The following is a 22044-nucleotide window of genomic DNA, read 5'->3' as shown; positions in this document are numbered from 1 at the left end:
AAGTAGTCCTAGAATGGAGTACAAACATGGGCAACTCGTTGCAAAGGTGGGGAAAGTTCTGATCACTAATCTTGGTATTTTCTATAATGTAAAAACACATTTCCTAGGAAATGTATGCTGTTATTACATTATGGTAGGGAGGTCACTACCCAGACCGGTTTCAGCCTTTATTGAGGCTTCATCAGTGAGTAGCTAGACCAATGTGTGTAGAGGCTTAAGTGCCGTGAGGACATCATGTTGGAGGATTAATGGATTTTTTACAGCAACTACTACAGCAACTTTGTGAAAAACAAACCACAACCACAAATTGAACCGCTCCAGACAGTAATAAACCTCTCTTCCAAAAGGCTCAACGACGATGCCATCAGCACCCTTAGCCTCGGCTGTAATTTTGCCGTCACTCCGAAGGAAGTGCCGGTGCTTGACGTAATGGTGAACATCGAACGGGGAATCGGTCGCTTACCGTCGGAGATAGCTAACAACATCAGACTTGATGTAGCCAACATCCTCGCGCATTCTTCGCCACCAAAAAGTAATTTATCATATGCCCAACGCACGGCTCTGCTGAAACTACGTAAAGAAAAAAGTATCGTCATCACCAGAGCGGATAAGGGTAATGCCACAGTCGTTCTTAATACCAGTGAGTACAATCGTAAAATGAACATTATCCTCCGCGATCGCGCTACCTACATCCCGCTAGAACACGACCCCACAAAAACACAAGTTAAGAAACTAAAATTCTTACTAAAAAAAGTATCTTCCTGGCCCCCTGACGTCACGAAAAAACTTAAATCTTTCCGCTCCCGTCCCCCCCTTGAATATACGGTTTACCAAAAATCCACAAACCCAATTCCCCACTCAGGCCTATAGTAGATGCCACCAATGCACCTTGCTATAGACTATCTAAACAGCTGGCCAACTCTCTGATCCCCCTCACCGGAAGGTCCCCTTCCTGTATAAAAAACTCGACCCACTTTAAAGCCCTCACAGAAAATTTAACCTTGAATAAGACAGACATATTGGTAAGCTTTGATATCTCCTCTTTGTTTACCAATATTCCCTTAATTGACACCTTATCTCTCTTAGGAAACGTTTTTCCCTCTGACATCTTAGATCTCTTTTCCTTTGCCATTAACTCTGGGTATTTCTCTTGGAACAACAAAATCTACAAGCAGATAGAGGGAACTGCCATGGGTTCCCACCTCTCACCCCCCTTTCCAATTTCTATATGGAAGATTTCGAAAAACGAGCCATAGACTCAGCCCCACTCAAACCTTCTATCTGGCTAAGATATGTAGATGATGTATTCTCTATTTGTCCTCATGGCCCAGACACGTTAGACTCCTTCCTCAGTCATCTCAATAGTCTACATCCAAGAATCCAGTTCACTATGGAAAAGGAAAACAACAATTGTTTACCCTTCCTAGACACCTTAGTCACACGCCTGCCTAATGATACACTTACCTTCACCGTATACAGAAAACCCACACACACAGGTAGATACATTCACAAACTCTCCCACCACCACCCCTCTCAACAATATGGCATTATTAAAACTCTTACCAAGAGAGCCCACAATCTTTGTTCCAGTGGAACCGCCCTCACTACTGATCTTAACCACATACACAGCACTTTCGTCTCCAATGGCTACAGCGATCACAGTATCAAAAAAATAATCAATTCCTCCCCCATTCCACGTCCTTCTCGTCAACAAGAATTTAAAAATGCCATCACCATACCCTACATCCGTGGCACATCCGAAAAAATAGCCAAGATACTAAAACAGTACAACCTACACACAGCATATAAGCCCCACCGCAAACTTGCTACCCTTATCCGTTCTACAAAAGATCAGCTCCCTCCTCTCTCTCTGCCTGGAGTTTACAAAGTACTCTGTTCCTGTAAGCTGGCGTACTTTGGACAGACAGGCAGATCAGCATCCATCCGTCTAGAGGAACACAAATCTTACATCTTCAAACACAACTATGGCCATTCAGGCTTGGCTGACCATGTTTTGGACACCACCCACAGGGTATCATGGAAGAAAACCACCATGCTCCACCACAGCAAATTCAAGAAAGAGAGACTTTTCTTAGAAGCAGCAGCAGCAGCTCTCAAAAACCAACCAAATCTCAATAAATACGGTTGCATTAAGCTTCCGAAGATTTGGGAAACACTCATCACCAGAGTTCCCACCTTACATTCTGGGCCACCTACTACTGCCCTTAGAGGGCGCTCTACCTAGATAGGACTTTAGTGTCACCCACGTGGTTGGGCTTAGTATTGTTTGTTATTTGTGTATATGTTACATTAATTGTTTTTGTAATCCCCGTAGATGTCCTAGTGACTAGGACGAAATATAGGAAGTATTAAATTCTATTTTAATTCTTTTTGAGTGTTGTAAAAAATCCATTAAGCCTCCAACATGATAGCTAGACCAAATTAATACCAAATGGTACACCGAAAAGAACTTATATACTGTGCTATACGAGTTGTCCAAAAAGGTGCACCCATTAAGTTACTTAAATATAAAGAACCAACAGGCTTCATTTCGGAGATATAAACATTTATTAAATTAAGGGGATATTAGATCCCACATTGTTTTAAAACCGAATAAGAAACTCAAAGATTGGAATCGGAGCGTTTCATGCCGAATATAGTATAAAAAACTATAAAAGTATCAGCGACTCGTTGCAAAGGTACTTTTATAGTTTTTTTATAAAAACTATAAAAGGACGTCTGGGTAGTGACCTCCCTACCATAATGTAATAACAGCATACATTTCCTAGGGAATGTGTTTTTACATTATGGAAAATACCAAGATTAGCGATCAGAACTTTCCCCACCTTTGCAACGAGTTGCCCGTATTTGTACTGCGTTCTAGGACTACTTGCATTCACCTCATGCTAGTATTCGCTGATACTTTTATAGTTTTTTATACTATATTCGGCATGAAACTCTCTGAGTTTCTTATTCGGTTTTAAAACAATGTGGAATCTAATATTCCATTAATTTAATTAATGTTTATATCACCGAAATGAAGTCTGTTGGCTCTTTATATTTAAGTAAATTAAATGATTAATTTATAAGTTGTGGAGCAAAAGAAAAATTCCTAGCACCTTTGAAATGTATTGATTTTGTTTAAAAAAAAAAAAAAACATTGAATTTTAATATCCAGTAAAAGAGTATGTTATGTCTATTTTCATTGAATATTGTAATTTTTAATGTGAATTTAGGATCTCTTGGGATTATGTGAGCAGAAGCGTGGAAAGGACAACAAAGCTATTATAGCATCAAATATCATGTATGTTGTTGGTCAGTATCCAAGGTTTTTGAGGGCTCATTGGAAGTTTCTAAAAACTGTTGTTAATAAGTTATTTGAATTTATGCATGGTGAGTATACTTTTTTGAATCTGTTGCTTTTTATTACTGCAGAATATTTTCATTTCTTGAATTGCCGATGTAGAATTTTTCAGAATATAGTATAAGGTGCAAAACACATTTATAAAATGCATTAGAATTGTGTTTTAGCAATGCACTGAATCTCAGTATTTCATTTTTGTATTAATTGGATGTCTTTCTATGTAAATTAATCAATGTATCATTTTTCACATATTAAGAGATTTTCAGGAACATGAAAATATGTGAATTCTCCTGCTTACCTTAAAAATTCGTGAAGTATACCATAATAACATATGAAATTGTTTATGCACAAACAAGTTAAGTAAATTTATTTTTATCAATGTCACATATAAGGTTGAAAACCTATAATACACGAGCATTATGCAACCTTCCATAAACAAGTTGAGTAAATTCATTTTTATCAATGCCATAAGGTTGAAAACCTATAATACACAAGCATTATGCTTGTGTATTATAGGAGTCATATATAAAGAAGAAAGTAATCCTCAGCTTCCATGATACCCTCTCCTTGCCCTTCACAATTTCTATGTACTCATATTTTTTAGTTCTGCAATCCACAAATTCTCAACCTGTCCTCAGAATCTACATTTCACACTCCTGATATCATTTTTAACCCAGTCCTTTGCAACATCTCTCTCTTTATCTTGGAAAGTAGAAGATCTAGGTACAGCAGTCCAAGTGAGGTCATATATGACCTTCTGAAGAGGCAATATGACTTCCTTATGGCATTGCAACTATCCTCTGAATTGTATTTGCGTTATTTTCTATATTATCTATGAACTTCGTCTTCCTGTCTACCAGAATTCCAAGCAATATGTGTCATTGGATATCTCATCACATCAAAGTGCAAAACTATGCTGACATCGAACTGACTCATCATCATCAAATTCCTGCTATGTACCCTCAAGGGGTGTACAGGATATGATAGTACTACATGAAAAAAAAAAAAATTACATCATTATTAATTTCCTATCTACCATTTTCCTCCAAATCAGTCTGTTACTTGTCAAGACTCCAACATTATCAGATCTTATATTTCTATCGTCTAAGGCACTTTGTACCGTATCAATCCACCTATATCTTGGTCTTCCTCTGGGTCGTTTTGCTGCCAACCTGGCAGAGAACACTTGTTTTGCTAATCTTTCCTCGCCCATTCTGTTTAAGTGACCATACCACCTGAGATTAGCTCTGCTAACACATTCCTGGATGCTGACAATGTCAAGTTCTTTCCTAATATCCTCGTTTTTAATATGATATTGCCATTGATGCCATCTGTTCACAACTCTAATCTTTCTCAGGACTCTCATGTCTGTGGTCTCTAGTTTTACTTCTGACCCAGCTCTCAGATCCATAAGTTAAAACTGGTTTGAACACTGTCTTGTATACAGCTAATTTAGTGTTCCGACTAATTTCTTTCTTATTCCATATGAATTTATTCAATTGCCTTCCCACCATACCAGCTTTGCTGATTCTGTTGTCTATTTCTATATTTAATTTACCATCTTCATTAAAAATCGTGCCTAAATAGCTGAAATCTTTTACTTGTTCCACATGTTCTCCATTTAAAACGCATTTGACATTTTCAATGATTCTGCCTATTTTCATTGTCTTTGTCTTTTTATTGCTGACCTTCATACCATATCTATTACAACAGCTATTCAGTTTAGTCAAGGAATCTTGCAGACTTGTAGCGGATTTATTTAGAAGTATAACATCATCCGCATAAAGCAAAGAGCTGACATTAACATCTCCAATTTTGATATCAGGTTTAATACCACATTCCTTCATAATGTGATCCATATAGATAATGAATAACAGAGGGGATAATGTACATCCTTGTCTCACACCAGATTTAACATTAAACCATCTTCCTGTACTTCCTTAATTCTAACTGCTGACTTACAACTCAAATAAAGATTAAGTATTGCTTGATATAATGCCCCATTGACACCATATAACTTTAGTGTATTGAATAGCTTCTCTCTTGGCACCTTGTCATATGCCTTTTCCAAATCGACAAAACTTAAATACAGATCTTTGTTAAATTCCCATGCTTTCTTGACTATTTGTCGTAAAGTGAAGGTCTGATCCTGACAGCCTCTGTTTGGCCTGAATCCAGCTTGTTCTTCACCAAGCTTTTCTTCCACAATTCTTCTCAACCGTTTCTCAAGTATACTTGCATAGATCTTACCAGGAACACTCAGTAGGGAAATACCTCTATAATTCTCACATGCAGTTTTATTTCCCTTTTTATATATGGGTACTATGAGAGCTCTACTCCAATCATCAGGAATTCGTGCCTCTGTCCAGGCCTTCTGAACTATGCAGTGCAGCCACTGTAAGACACTCACACCACCATACTTCAGCATTTCTGGTCGAATATCATCTACTCCTGCTGCCTTTCCACATTTCAAGCCTTTGATGGCTTTTTCTACTTCAAGTATGGATATGTATTCCTGACTGCAAGACTGTTCAGTGTTTTTTACCATTGTGCTGTCATCACTGCTTGTTTCATTTAGCAGTTTTTCAGAGTAATTACTCCATACTTCAAGGATATCTTTTTCTCCCGTTTTCATGTCACCTTTATCATCTCTAACTCCTTTTACAGCACACTTTCCCCCATTCCTAAGCTTCTTCAACAACCTCCAGAATATTTTGCTACCTTCTTGATATTTATTTTCTATATTCTTGCCAAAGTCCTCCCATGACTTTTGTTTAGCTAGTTTTACACAGTGTTTAGCATTCTTGCATTTGTCTCTATATTCTCTAAGAGCACAAGCTGACTTATTTGACAGGAACTTTTGATATGCTTTCTTCTTTTCCTTCACTGCCTCTTTAACTTCCTGTGTCCACCAGGGAGTTCTGATTTTTTTATCCTTACAGACAACCTCACCACATGCCTCTCTGGTAGAATTAATTAATGTTTTCTTCAGAGTTTGCCAATGAATCTCCAAGGTTTGATTCCTGTTCTCAAACTCTTTCATTTTTTCTTTAATAATCTTTGTGTATTTTAGTCTACAGTTCACATCTGAGAGCTGCTCAACTTTTATTCGCTTTAAAACTTTCTTACATTTTATTCTTTTCAATATGAAATTCAGTTTTATCCTGCTCAAGACTAAATAGTGATCACTTCTAATTTCAAATCCTCTATACACTCTGGTGTCCTGCACCAAGGAGAAAACATCACTAGCAACAATAACATAGTCAATGAGACTTTTTTTATTCCTAGCCATGTGAATTTGTGCACATTTTTATGTTGGAACATGGTGTTAGTAATAACCAGTCCATGTCCTGAGCAGAAATCCAACAGATATTTGCCATTATTATTAGCTTTGCTCTTTTCTCCAAATTTTCCCAATATATTTTTGTATGTCTCAGAATCATTTCCTACTCTGCTATTTAGATCCCCAACAAGGACCAACTTTTCATTTTTTATTGTGTCAGTGGGCTTTTCTAAAGCCTCAAAAAATTCCTCCACTTCTGCCTTAGTAGAATCTTCTGTGGGACCATAGGCACAAATAAGTCTCATCGTCCAGTTCCCCATTCTGAAATTTGCCCACATTACTCTACTTGAGAATGACTGCCATTCAAGAAGATTAGCCTCGTATTTTGTGTTGAATACTATGGCTACTCCTTCTTTTCCTTGATTGTCATTGCCTGAATATAACATTTTGTATTTATTGCTCAGAAAGATCTCACCAGTTTTGGTCTTTTTTGTTTCAGTCACCCCTATTATGTCGATCTGGTACTTATCTAATTCCTCAGCTAGCTCCATTTCTTTGCCATTCAGGCTTCTTACGTTGATAGTACCGATCTTTAACTCTGGTGATGTTGAGTTGGGGTTTATTTTCAGATTTGTTCCAGTAGCTGACTTTTCACTGTTCGCCCTGGTTCCCTGTCGAAAACAACGGGGGCCTTGTTTAACCGGGCGACGTCCCAGTCGGCATGAAATTTTGTCATGTTGTACCATCATTTTTTATTTTGGTTTAACCAATAAGAATACAATTTGGTCAGCTAAATCCCAAATTGCCAGCCCATCCTCGTTTGTTCAGTATCCAAGTAGATACCCAACAGGGTGCACCACGAGAAGGTGAGGGTTGGATATTAGGTCAGAAGCCCTGGTCGGTTCTTCGCATTCCTTGAAAGGCTACGTGGTGGTCTCCTCTCAGTTATACAGCTTTGACCCTTACACACCCCCCGAACTGACTCGTGTGGAAATTATCTTGTAGAAATGGCTAATATGCCAGTTTTTGTATATACCTGTTGAGAGTGGAGATTTGCATAATTGTAGATATTCCTTCCTAAGAGATTTCATAATAAACAGACAATGTAGGTTCTGTAGAATTATAATAGGCTAATGTTTGATGTATATAACAGAAAAAGTAGAGTTACAATATACAAATATGATAAGTCATGTCTTTCTCGCTTGATAGATTGCCTGGGAAGGTAGTTACAGTTGATTTTTTGTACAGTTCATTTGATTGTAGGATGTTATCACAAAATGTCTTCTATATATACAGGGTGTTTCAAAAGGGTGTATACAACTTTGCATGAGAACAGGGAATTACTCGGAAGATGTACAAAAGCTGAGTGAGTGGCATAATATACTGAAACACACATCAGTTTTTGGTCATGCAACTTTACTACCAAAATGACAACACTAGATGGTGTGATATGTTACACCATTTGAAAATGGCAACTTTTTATGGTGCAGAACAAGCATGTTGTGTGTTATGTTTGAGAAAACGAAGACTGCAACACAAGTTCAGAAGAATTTCTGCATGCAATATGCCAAAGTACCTCCTAGTAGGTGCATGATCTTCACGTGGCACAAGAATTTTGTGGAGACAGTGTTCTGTGCATCAACCAAGATCATTGGGAAGGCTGTGCACTGCCGATACTGTTGTGAAAGAACAGTATCGGCAGTGCATAAGAATTTCATGACAGACAGTTTTGGAAATGTTTACTTCTTCAGCTACTTCACATTTAAATGACAGTTAAATGGCATTTAGAATGGATGAATTGCAGATTGTGCTAAATTGCAGCATTGCCGGGCTGGGTGGTTAGCGTATATGTTTTCCAGCCAAAAGGCTGCGGGTTCAAATCCCACCATAGGTATAGATGTTTGTGATTGTCTGTGATAATACCGCTGGTGGTGGTGGACAGTAGATGGCATTTGTTAGATAATGCGGTATGTTGTAGTTGGTGGAGAGTTGTAGAGTAGGTTCTCTCGCTCGATGACTCCTTGGAGGGGTCATTGAGGAAGGGCACCTGTAACTTTTGTAACATTTTTGTCAAGTTTCCATGTTGAAAGTTGTCCTGACAGGGATCATTGTCTTCTGAAGTTTGGCCATCTTTGAAACGTTTCCATCACTTTTAATGTTTGAGTCAGGCCTAAAGCTTCATTCCCAAATGCTATTTTTAACATTTCAAATGTCTCCATGAAAGATTTTCTAAATTTGCAAAACTTCACACAAATTTATTCATTATGAAAATTGTGCTGCACTTGAACGTGCAGGTGGAGATTTTATGGTAGGAAGTCAAAGGAATAAATTTATAAGTAATTAGAAAGAAATTAGTCAAAACACTAAATTAGCTGTATACAAGACAGTGTTCAAACCAGTTTTAACTTATGGATCTGAGAGCTGGGTTAGAAATAAAACACTTGATCAGACTAGACACCACAGATATGAGAGTCCTGAGAAAGATTAGGAGTGTGAACAGATGGCTTCAATGGCAATATCATATTAAAAATGAGGATATTAGGAAAGAACTTGATATTGTCAGCATCCAGGAATGAGTTAGCATAGCTAATCTCATGGTATAGACATTTGAATGGAATGGGAGAGGAAAGATTGCCAGGCCACAGAACCACAAAAAGACCAAGATGTAAATGGATTGATACAGTAAAAAGCACCTTAAAAGACAGAAATATAATAACTGATAATATTGAAGTCTTGACAGATAACAGATTAATTTGGAGGAAAATTATTGATCGGAAGTTAGTAATGGTGTAACTTTTTCATGTAGTACTATCATAATTATTCTGTACACTCCCTGAGGGTATATATCAGAAATTTGATGACGATGATGAGCTAATTATGTAGCATATAAGATTAAAAGATAGTTACAACTGTGTGATTTTGAAATAAAGTACTTTCAGTATTGTAGCAATGTTTTTAGTCACTAGATTCGGTAACTTTTATTTCCTGTAGAATTTTATCCTTTGCTGGTGTTTTTGCTTTTATGCCGGTAAGTTTGATAACTTGTAGAATCCATATGTTTAGCATATTTTCAGTTTATGTATTTTATGTAATTTTTATGTTCATAATTTTTTTTTCTTTAAATAGAAACACATGATGGTGTTCAAGATATGGCTTGCGATACATTTATTAAAATAGCACAGAAATGTAGGCGGCATTTTGTACAGGTAAATTTCTAATTTAATTAGAAAAATTGAAGTATTTTAAGTGTAAGCTATAATTTCTTCTTTTCCAGGCTTATAGGTCAAGTGGCCTGTTCTGGACTCAATTCCATTTTTTTAAGGGTCTTCCTCTGCATCGAGTGCCTTTTGGTTGGTAATTTAGAATTTGTTTACGTATTCTGCTTCTATTCATTCGCAGTATGTGTTCTTTCCATTTCCATTCAAACTATACTTTTTCTAATAAAATTCTTTGTTTGATTAGAAAAATTAGAGGCTGGCAGTTTTGCTTATAAAGGAATAAATCCTTTTGCTTGATTTGTATTACTGCATTGAGAAGAAATTTTATGTACAATCAAAGGAAAAGAAAACTTGCTTCGGTGTAACTGGGTTAAGATCCTAGATGGAATACAAGAAAAAGAGTCTCAGCTAGTTTATTGCAGGGATCTTTCTTCAATAAACAATTCACATTGGTGTGTAAAATCATTTAGCTGAAAAATTTGACTGGCCTGATGTACTGTTATCCCATGTCTCTAGCAGGCTGAGATAATTTTAAAAAATTGTACAGAATATTCCTGCAACAATTCATTATCATCATTCAGGTATTTGATGCATTATTTCTAGGATATTTCAAAGGAAATTTCTATTAGAAACAAATGTAAAGGTGATCAATGTGCATTCTGCCCACCAGCCAATCTGAAATAAACTGAAAATGTGTTAATTGAAATCTCACTGCAAATTCTTTAGCCATTAAATAAATGAGATTGGAAATGCGTTTGAATTTTGGAAATATTTTAAATAAAATACATGTGGAGTATCACCTACATCATTAAACAATGGCACATATTCCTTTTAACAATTTGGCGCTTTAAGTGAACACGTTTTTCAGCAGTACTTTTGTATTTCAAGGATATTAGTTTCTTTAAAATGTCAACATAATGGAAATAGTGTACTTATTTAAAGTAAATTACTTATTTAATTAAATTAAATGGCTTAAAATATATAAAAGTTTATTTGAAGCATTAGGACAGAGTGATAAGTTAGATATTAGAGCAAGATCTATAAAGAGGTGCTGCTCAGGTGAAAACGAGGAAAAATTGCCTTCACAATTGCTGGAAAACCATCTTCATAATTGGCATTACCAAGACATAATGTCAAAAAAAGATGGGCACACATTGTGATTAGACAATTGGTATTCTGGCCCTCTTCTGTTGTTTCTAATTGATTACATGATAAGTTCAGGCAATAACGATCAGGAAATGGAAGAGGTAGCTATAGTATTAAATACTAAATACCAAAACAAATTTCTTTAATGGCAAGCAAGTTGGCTGAGTGGTTAGCCCACCTTACTTCCATGTGAGGCACCTGCTCATTGTGAAGGGGACTTCTCAGACATTTTTTGCCCTACTTCTCCTGTGTCTTTTTCCCTGTTGTGTTTTCCTCACTACTATCATTAGGATCCAGTGTCTTGCTGCAATGTTTACTTTGCAGTGGGACCTATGTAAATCAAGAAAGAGGAATCCTGGTAGTATCACATTACTTTGGCAAAACAGGTGGTCCTGGATGGCACGGCTGAGATCAGACAGCTAGTTCATTTCGCCCACAAGGTTTAGTGGTGCAGCAGTTTTTGTCCATCCCCATGGTCCATGGACAGCACCAAGGCTTGCTCTCATTCTAGCACAGTGTCTGGGGTTCCACTCCTGAGTGTCATTCTTACCAGCTAGTTGCATTCATGGTGAGCGCAGAGCACTGGCACTGAACCAACTTTTGTTTGAGAATGATAATTTTTCATCTTCATTTTTGTCAAAGGTTCTCGACAATCTTTAACCAAATTCATTAACCATTTGAACGTTAGCAGAAAACAAAAATAAGAGAGTAACCTCAGAAACAGCAATCAGTATACCATCTTTCTTAATTATATGTTCCACAGACAACCATCCACTCAGAAAAATGTCACTTTCATCAAAAAGGGTTAGAACGGGTTTGCAAAATCTTCAAAAAGTTGTCTAGAAATTCCATTTAGTTGACGCTCTTCTCATAACAGCTATTTGTGCAATATCTTTTGGGAGATTACCAATCATCATTATCTCCAATAAACTGAACTCTTTCATGGAGAAATATTGAAGTATTACCTGCCCATTGTTCTCGACAGCAAGGTTTCATCTGAAGGACCAAGAAGTGATAGCCATAAGAAGAATCTAGGGATGGGTCCTCTTTCTGATTATGAAAATCATCCTTACACTTAAACACCACCCCTTTCCATTAATGAAAGCTGGGTATCTCATCTGTCCTATTAAGCAGGCAAAGAGGAAGCACACTCCAAAAATAACAAGAACACTTAGTGTTAATGGGGATCTTAACCCATACAACTGACCTACCTTCTCGCAGTTACATCATCTCTAAACGGTTTAATATGTTTGTCATCTCCTTAAAGCAAATCAAATATAAAAATTCAATATGTAATATCTCCCAAAGAGATACTAAAAAGAGTTCTACTACATGAGAAAAAAAATCTATTAATGGGGTGAGTGGAAGTGGAACATAGACTTTAGAGAATGAAGCACATCCATTCATAGATGGGATGGATTCCTTTGTTCTGCCACAAAACAATAAAACCATTAAAATACTAGTGTCTTGGATTCCGTTTTTTTTTTTCTTTTTTTTTTGTGCGTGTGTTTGCATACAGGGTGTCATAAGTTCCTAGATATTTCAATAATTAGAAAAATTAGAAAAATTGTTATATTAGAGTGCGGTTTGCACGTGTGAATCGCAAGGAGGGGGATTTTTTTTTTGGCAGGGAGAAAATTTTACTTCAAATTTTCACTGAGAGGGCACTGTACCACATGCATCATTTGCAAATGAGAGTTCTATAAAACGCAGGGTTTTATAGAACATTTCATAATGAATACATGTGAATTCCCAGTCATTGGGGTGAAAAGAAAAATTTGTTGTTGTGATGCTTACTTTGGTGGTGTGGTGATTACACATCATGAAGGATGCAGAATAGTGACATTTTCGCTATGCCTGTGATTCTTGCAGCTTCCCATGCACTGTTTACACCACTTGTTGAATTTTCTGCTAGGGCATTCGTTTGTGATACCACAACATTGGTTTGCATGTTCGAGGGCAATCTGACAAATTTCCAGTTTTCTCAAAACATCGTATTAGAGACTATTCTGGCAGGAGTGATAGGACATCGACCTTTCTTCATTCTTTTCTGCGTTCGAAACTTTCGTAAAACTTCCACTACCAATTCCCCACTTACGCAAGATAACTTTGTAACAATATCGTATGCACCAAAGTAAGCATCACGACAACAAATTTTTTCTTTTCACAAAAACAATTCTGTTCACCTTCCAATGACTGGGAATTTGCACACATTCAGTACGATCTGCCCTTTATAGAACTCTCATTTGCACGCATGCATTTGCAAATTATGCATGTGGTACAGCTTCCTCTATTGATGAAAATTTGAAGTAAATTTTTTTTCTCCTTGCTCAAAAAAAAAAAAAAAAAAAAAAAAAAAAAAAAAAAAAAAAAAAAACACCTCCGCTGTTCAAATCAAATCTTGTAAATGGCATCCATTTTCTGTTTCCCACAAATGTGCCCTTTCTAAGGTGTTTTTCATGACACCTCTTAGTGTTTCAGGTTCCAATTTCCAGTGCTCTGATTTCGGCCCAAATATTGTTCTTCAGCCGTTGGAATGTCTGAGGTTTGTAAACATAAACTTTTTCTTTGAGATAGCCCCATAGGAAGAAATCAGGAGTCGTCAGATCTAGAGAATGCGATGGCCAGCTCTTATGTCACAACCATGGGAAATTATTCTTCCCTCAAATATTTGCCTGAGCAGTTGGATTGTGGCCTTGATGTGTGAGCTGTCACTCTGTCCTGTTGGAACCACATGCCATGTTTATCTTGAACTGCTAGGAGTAAGAAATTTTTAATCATAGACTGATATTCACCTTCTGTAACAGGGTTCCCAACATGGTCTTGGAAAAAGTAAGGTCCGAGCACTTATTCCGACGTCACCCCCCACACCAGATTGTACACTTAGGGGGGGGGTGAAATTTTCACTTAAGAATTATATATGTGGAGCTACAAAGCTGATGACAATGACAAACTCAAGTTACTGCTTGCCTATTTCCCCATGCGATATTAACATCCTTCCCTTGTAGTTTTTCTTATACTATGGTAAGAAATTAGTATTGCATGAGGAAATAGTAAGGGATGTTTAAGGAAAGTGGTACCAAAAGCAGTACTGGGGACAAGCAAGAAAAACTGTTGTGAAAGGCATATAAGGTAAAGGTACCAGTAGACTCATGAGAAGTAGCACAGGAAGATATTGTAATCATTATGGCAAAATCAGATTAAGAAGGAATTAGCTGCAGGCCAAAGGAATTCCTGAAGAGTTTTTATGTTATAAGTATTTGGAAGAATGAATATAGAAGGAAAAACTGTAGAGAACATTCTTCTCTATAGTGAAGAGGATTGACTAGAAGAAACAAGTCATTTCTGATTGATTACTTTGCAAATGAATATCATCCAGGCAGAGTATATATTGACCGACTGGAAGTGTTTAGAATAGTAGTTAAAAAAAAAAAAAAAAAAAAAAATGCAAATCTGAATAGAACACAGGAAGGGGATGTCAGTCCTAATTTTATGATAAAGTGCAAGAGAAATGGCAGCTTCCCTAAACTGGCTGATTGTCTTAAGAATAGAAAGTACTTCCATTGAGTGATGAAGGTGCCAAAAAAAAAAAAAAAAAAAAAAAAAAAAAAATGAAGCTGCAAATTCTAGACCAGTTATTACCTAAGAATGGTGATTTCAGTTACTGACAAATTGCAGTCAAAAGCATAATTGAGGAACAATACACAGCACTGTAATAGTTTATGGGGAATAGCATGGCTTTGTGAAGGGAAAAGAGTCTTGTGTCTTGTTTTTGTAATTTACATTTGAGCTGTATAAGAGAAATGGCTGCACTGCTAATACTCTGATTCTCTGCCATACTCTCACTGAGCTGAACATTATCAGACTTGGAATTCTATCTCCATTTTGGTGTAATCAAAATCAGTCATTAAAAAAGAAAATAAAATTGTGCACTTTTGCCCATTAAATTCATTCCATACATTTAAAAACCATTTATTCTTTTGCATTGTCATTTGCATTCATGGCTTTTGTTGTTCTCTGTTGGCAAAAGACTTACAAATTTTGCTCTCTTGCTGCCCCACTCTTTTCACCCCCCCCTTGCTTTTCACCTTTTTAAATTGTTCATTTCTCATGATACATCTTGGATCCTTAGTGATTTTGTTATGCACTTATCAAGCACTCCCTTAATCATGTAATCATCATACAATATTGCAGTTGTCTCTTTAACCTTTAACCTCTTTTCTCTTCCTTGTAATTTTTCTTCTCTCTTGCTGTTCTCTACTGCTTTACAGACATTCCTCCAGTTGCTCTAGCTCACACTTTGTCCTGTGAAAGACTCCATAAGACAACTGCTTGTCTCCTTAAAACCAGCATGCCATTCTCATCTTTCACCACTACTTTTGTATTATGTTTATTCTGACTTTCACTTTCATCATCTTCAAATTCCTGATATGACACTTGGTGAGGGGTATATTTCCTTCATAAAGTAATGTATATAAATGCTTGCCTGATATATATCAGATGAGCTTCTTGTAACCCTTTCATTTCTACCTTCTGGGTTACATCTTAAGTATAGGCAATATACTGTTCTATGTATTATCTTTTTAAATCATATTTTTATATTGATCTCATACACGAGAGGCTGAGGGACATATAAGTACATCAGTGCTGGGTGCAGATGAGGACTGAGTTGGAAGTTTATTGATGGTTTTTTTTTTTTTTTTGAAGAAAATTTTCTTAAAATTCATTTCAAGAGAAGTTTTGGATGCATCACCCCAGACATGGGAGCAGTATTCTAAACATATGTGGATTTGGGATTTATATATAGTTAAGAGTGGGGTGTAAAATAGGCTCTTGAATGAAAGAAATGCCAAATTTCTTGGATGCTGAGAAGCCTATTGATGTGTTTATGCCAGGAATAACTGAAGGTAAACGTTAATCCAGACAAGGAGAAGTGATCTTGTCTGGCAATTTGTGTATGATTAAGGTAAGCGATCTCTTTTGCATAAGAAAAGGTAAGAATGTGTTTTGTTCGCATTGAACATGATAATGCTGTCCTCGACCAATTTGAAGGATGGTATGTAAATCAGCGTTTTAGGCATTAATTGTAGATGATCTTGTAGCTTGGAATGTGAGAGTACTGCACAGTTAGTCAAATGAGTAGGATAAGTGGAGAGTATATAAGTAGCACTTTGAACAGCCTTTCCTCTTGGCACCTGGTTGGGCTTTTTTCAGATGTGGTTCTCACCCACAAATCATTTATTCACAATTTAGTACGTTGCCTATACATTTGTACTGTGTGTAGACCAAGCATTTATTTTGTCTGTATTTATTTTTTATATTTTTTTTTGTCTTCATTTATTTAATTTATTTTTTGATACTTTCATTATCTGGAATTCCACATCTAAGCTTTTTTGTATTCCCACAACTATTGAAACATCTGAGAAATACAGACGAAAGTATTTCTAGAAAGATGAAACTATTTTGTTTATTTTTCTAATATTTAGGCCCACTTGTGGCAGTGTTTAATTTGTGGTAAATTTTTCCTCCTTGAAACTTTGCACATAGAAATATTGTGTATCTCTCTTTAATTAGGTACATTGCCTGAAGTATTTGAAGTATCCAGCAAAATTAGTTCTGCAAATAATGGCTATGGAAGAAATGTACATGTTATACCACTAAGACCGTTTTCAGAAATGTACATGCTACCAAGACCATTTTCAGTTTGACCTAAAACACCATGCAGAGCATTGCTTACCAATGTAATGTGAATGTAAGAGGCTATACTTGATGACAGTTGGAGTGACACTCAGAATACAAGAATTGAACTTTGAACAACTTGAAACACATACTTTGGTGTGATAAACTTGCTCTAGTCTAGTTTTAGCTACTGGAATACCTGAATCTCGAGGTCTGCCTAGTTACAGCTCTGAGCAGGACTGTATTCTAACTGAAAAGCATGCTGGTGTTACTTTCAAGTATGGAATATTTTTATGTGTGGAATTGGTCTTAATAGATGAGCAAAAAGTTGAATGTATCCCTTCCTCTCATACATGCTTGCTAACTCTGCCTTTTCTGCACACATGGAATTTTTCTTTGGACAAGCTTGTTCAATCATGAAAGGTCACCTTGTCGCACAGATAAAGGCTGTTATGGCCAGTTCAGACCTGAAATCTTAATGCATCGGATATTTGAGAGATCTAGTGGAAAATTGTGACAAATGATACCTGATCGAAAGCCTGGAAGTCATTCCTGATAAACCTCAGATAAGTTCTGCATGAAAAAGAAAATTTATGTAAAGGTGATTGCTTGGACTGAATTGAATGTTACCAACACATTTCATAACAATGTTTTATGCATGCTTATTTTGTGAAGAGTTCTTATGTAACAGCAGTTTTTTGTAGCTCTTAAACTTCACAGACAGGATCAAAGCATAATTTAATTTGCATTGCTTGGTATCTCATTACATTTAGTTATAGGTTTTCATACACTACCTGCTATTTCTGAACAGGTAGTTTTGAACTACATCTCATTAAATTTAAGATTACATCAATATCTGGAAGAAAAGTAAATTAATCACTCAATGTGTGTTTGTGTCTATATATATATATATATATATATATATATATATATATATTCATATTAATATATACTGACTAGAACCGAAACTAGAATAATTAAATTTATTCAAAACGCAACATGTTTCATTGGATTGTCCGACTTCTTCAGGCATGGGAGCATAGAAAGCAAATAAACACTATAAAAACAACTATTATAAAATTCAGTTAGCTTTGAGCTGTAGCTACAGTCCGTGTTGAAGTTGTTAGGCAGCTGCATGTGTCTGATTTCACGAGTGTGCTAATATCAAATAGCAGAGCTGAAAGAGTCCGGTAGATTATAACTAAGGTTATTATTTATGTGATGGGGATCCATAACAATTTCCTTAGACTCAACTATGTGGCGCTCCACCTCGTCACGGCATATATGAAGGTTTGAAGTTGTCCAGTTTATCTCATGTTGACAGCCTTCATCATTTGTGTTTACTGAAAAGAGTACATGAAATATATATATTCATTGCTGGTCTTTGTTTATTAATTGTTAGTATGATTATTAGCTATTTTATTTTTTTATATTAGTTTATTAATATTAATAAAGGTTATTAATAATGATTTAGACTTGGTAATAGTTGCCAGTAGCTGAAAGACTTGTATAGTGAAACTTATCTTAATTAAGAAACAAATTCTATTCATGTGTGTCTAGCTTGATTGTAGCTACTAACTGAAAAATAAAAACAATTAATATAACATGCACAATTTTTGTCAACGTTCTAGGTTCAAGTTGGAGAAGTAATGCCTTTTATTGAGGAGATTTTGAACAATATAAATACTATTATTTGTGATCTCCAGCCACAACAGGTAAATATTTTTACTTGGATTTGACATTAAAAATTCTAACATGTATTTCAATGGATGTATCTGTTCTTTCAAAACATATGAGATAGTCAATTTTTAAGTATGCAATTTTAAAATGCATTTGTTTCTTTATTTAAAACAAAATATGATTATTAGTATAAAGGTGATTTGACTATTATAATTATATCATAAAGAGCAGTTTAAAAAAAATAGATGTGTGTTCATTCAGTGAAATGTTAATTTTATGTCTCCCTAAAAGGAATCACTATTCAGGGAAATCTGCATCAGAATTTCCTGAATACTTGGCTGAGTATGGGTATTCTCTTACTGAAAACTAGATATTTCCATGCTGGTTTTATGAGAATCTGGTTTGGATTTAATAAACATCTGCAAGGATGTCTGCATGAATAAAGGCATTAGATATGAATAGAAATCTGCAGTACTGACCTGATCAGTCCAAACACTGATTTGGTTGCAATGGAATCTCATGAGAAAAATGAGAATCTGAATTATTGAGCTGTTGCAAGACAACTTCCTAAAGTAGAATTTGACAAAAGGAACTAGAGATCAAAGACCATTTGATCTGATTATAGTGTCAGAGTGGATTTCAGTTACTGATGGGACTGTTCTACCTTTAGTTGCTAACAGTGATCAAGCCGCACTGACTTCGGAAGTGGTTAAGTTTTTTGATGTTCGATTTCAATTAATGATGGGACTGTTCTACCTTAAGTTGCTGACAGTGATCATGCTAGCACTGATTTTGGAAGTGGTTAAGTTTTTCGATGTTCGATTTAGGAAAGGTTACATGCTGAACTACAAAGCAGATAATGAGGAGCAGTCTATCTTCTGTCCCATGATATCAGTTGCTAAAGGATAGGAATATCCTAAAGTGCATAGGAATTGTAAAATGTACTTAAATGTGCAATATCAGAATGTGTCTGTAAAGTGTGAAGAATAAATAGAGTAGGGGTGAAAGCGTTAAGCAAGATATTCTTAAGAAAAAGATTATGTTAAAGGAGTACTATGTGCATCCTTTTGCACACAGTATTCAGTTATGAAAATAGCAGGCCAGAGGACTTACAGCTATTTTACAGAAGGCTAAGTCTCAGTATGAAATGAAACTGGGTCTGCAAGCTAAAGACAACTGAAAATATTTCTACCCTTATGCTGCAAGTAAAAGAAAGAATGAGTGTGAAAGAATAACTTTAATGAATGCAGATGATATGCAAGTGGCAGATGCACAAGCGATTGTTCAAGTAATGAGTGTCCATTTTGTTCAACACTATCAACCAAGTGTATGCAACATTGAGCTCACCTCTACCTTTTCACTGGATGAAATAGTTTATGATGCGGAGGAAGAACTAGAGCTCTTCAATAAACTGAATGGGAATTTGACAGTAGAGACTTATGGGATATCAACACAAATGCCATATGTGTTCAACTGAACTAACTGACTAACTGTTACTTTGACCAGACTCAGAACATTTAATATTTCACATGAGTAGAAAAAATGTATGATAATCCCATTTCACAGGGGCATTGTCTGTCCACTTATCATTATCTCTGGAATGATGAAGATTTTGTAAAAGTTTGTGAGAGCTTGCATACTGAAATGGGTTGACAGAGAATCTAAGCTTTGCAATGAACAGCATGGCTTTACTAAGGGAACACTTCGAGCAACTTGCTCACATTTTATAATAATTTACCATTAAGTTAAACAAGAGGAATGGATATACCTGATTCTTTTGGACTTTTCAAAGCCTTTGAGGATACACCATGGAAGGCTATTGAAGTTGGAGGATATGGTCTTGAATTACAAATTACTAATTTGGATAAGAGGATAGCTGAGTGACAGATATCAACAAAAGTGTTATATAGGAGATGTCAGTCTTCAGTATTTAAGGTGAACTCTGATGAAGCACAGTCCTTAGTCCATTGTGATTCAGTCTTTTCATTAATGATATTAGGAAGGCTTTGAAAAGTGATGTAAGCTGTTTGCTGATAATATAGATGGGCATAGATAGGCAGCATATAATATAACATTTCATATAATAATATGAAAGCAGATAATATAAGCTAATTGTGGAATGATTTGAATAGGCTGGAATTGTGGGTGTTTCAAAATGATTGTCATTTAATGTTAAAATATAAAGTTATGCAGTTTTGTGTAATGAGATTTGTTGGTTATTATGTGTTATTGGTATAAAAACAGCAAAGATCATACTGCTCTATGCAATATGTAAATAGTCAAAGATAAACTAGTAAATAATATGTATGTGCAAAAATTAAGTTAACAATGCAGTATCTACCTATAAATAATATTACTGTCAAATGCATTTGTACAAATTAATTCTTTGTAAAAGGTTAAATGCATCATGCAGTCTGTCTGAGTTGGATAACATCTGCCTGAGTGTACATGGCTTGTCTAGATAGGTAAAAATTTCATCCCCCCCCCCTCTCTCTCTCTCATGTAAAATGCTAGCACTCTACCAGAATATGAAAAATAGTAAGACACATGATGCATTCCCACACAGGTGGATCACCAGCCCTCAGTAATTAAGAATGTGTGAAATATCCAGAGTCTAGCAAGTTCCTCTCTTCTCATTCTATGTTGACTAGAATGCCAACACTTAATTTCAGGCTTAATATCATGTAATTTGTTTCTCACTGATGACTGTCATCGAACAATTAGTTTTGATCCTATAAAGTGTTTGTATATGGTGCTGTTAAATGTATGTCGAAAAAGTATGAGCTGATCTAGCAGCTGCATTCTCGTTTCCATTAATTGCACTGTGGTTGGAAATCCTGCAGTTACATACTTTTGGTAGTGGTTTATTTTGATATGAACAAGTGCAAGCTGAATGGCATGTAACTCTGCTGTATATTTACTGTATGCGGGTGGGATCTGGTTGGAGATAGCAGTGTCAGGAAGCACAGTCAATACAGGTATCAGTTCTTGAACCATTAATGTAGATAGGCAAGAAATCAGAATGGACTGCTCTGTGTGCATTAAACAGTTGTAGATAATCAGATGATTGAGTATGAAACTTCTGTATTTGACAAAGTGATAGGTTGCAGGATGGAGTGCAAACTTGCCATGGAGGATGATGTAAGCGTTCTTGTCAACATTCATGCCAATAGCTTTCATAGTCTCTTTAACACCACACCAAAGTGACGTATGACAGTCTGATGTGTGTGATATTGATCTTCCCAACGTAGAGAAAAATCTAGTGCATGTAGTTGATCTGGTGGAAGAGACTTTATCTTTGGGGCATAATTAAGAGACAACTGTTTCTCCATCTAAGTCAGTGGTCTCCAAACTTTTTGCCGTGAGGGCCACATTGGGTACTTCAGCACTGTTCAGCGTGCCGTAGTAATAAAAAACTCTAGAACTAGATATGAATTTATCGAAAGCAGATAAAAACTGATTACAGAGTATGTGAGATTAAATTATCGTATATTAATGACAACAAACACTATCAGCAAATTCTCATGTTTTTATTACAAATTATAATAAAACCATTAATGTGAATGATATAACTGTGTTTGTGTTTTTAAAATCTTATTAAACTCGGGTTCAAATTTTGAAGTGCTAATTACAAGTAGCGATTTCAAATGTTCATCGGATAAATTTGCCCTGTA

General features: G+C 35.9%; 1 protein-coding gene across 1 annotated transcript in view; it reads left to right on the top strand.

The window, feature by feature from the left end:
• Positions 1 to 22044, top strand: part of LOC150102567 (exportin-1-like) — a 448940-nt gene that overhangs the window by 277785 nt on the left and 149111 nt on the right. Inside the window, exons 17-19 of the mRNA XM_090399503.1 lie at positions 3237 to 3393; positions 9774 to 9853; positions 18322 to 18405. Of these exons, the coding sequence (XP_090255629.1) occupies positions 3237 to 3393; positions 9774 to 9853; positions 18322 to 18405 (321 nt within the window). The remainder of the gene's footprint in view (positions 1 to 3236; positions 3394 to 9773; positions 9854 to 18321; positions 18406 to 22044) is intronic.

This window comes from Typopeltis vanoorti, chromosome 10, assembly GCF_054136105.1.
Source record: "Typopeltis vanoorti isolate ZY-2024b chromosome 10, IOZ_Tvanoo_1.0, whole genome shotgun sequence".
NCBI lineage: Eukaryota > Metazoa > Arthropoda > Arachnida > Uropygi > Thelyphonidae > Typopeltis > Typopeltis vanoorti.
Note: the sequence above shows the minus strand (reverse complement) of the source record. Positions and strands in the feature narration are given on the sequence as shown.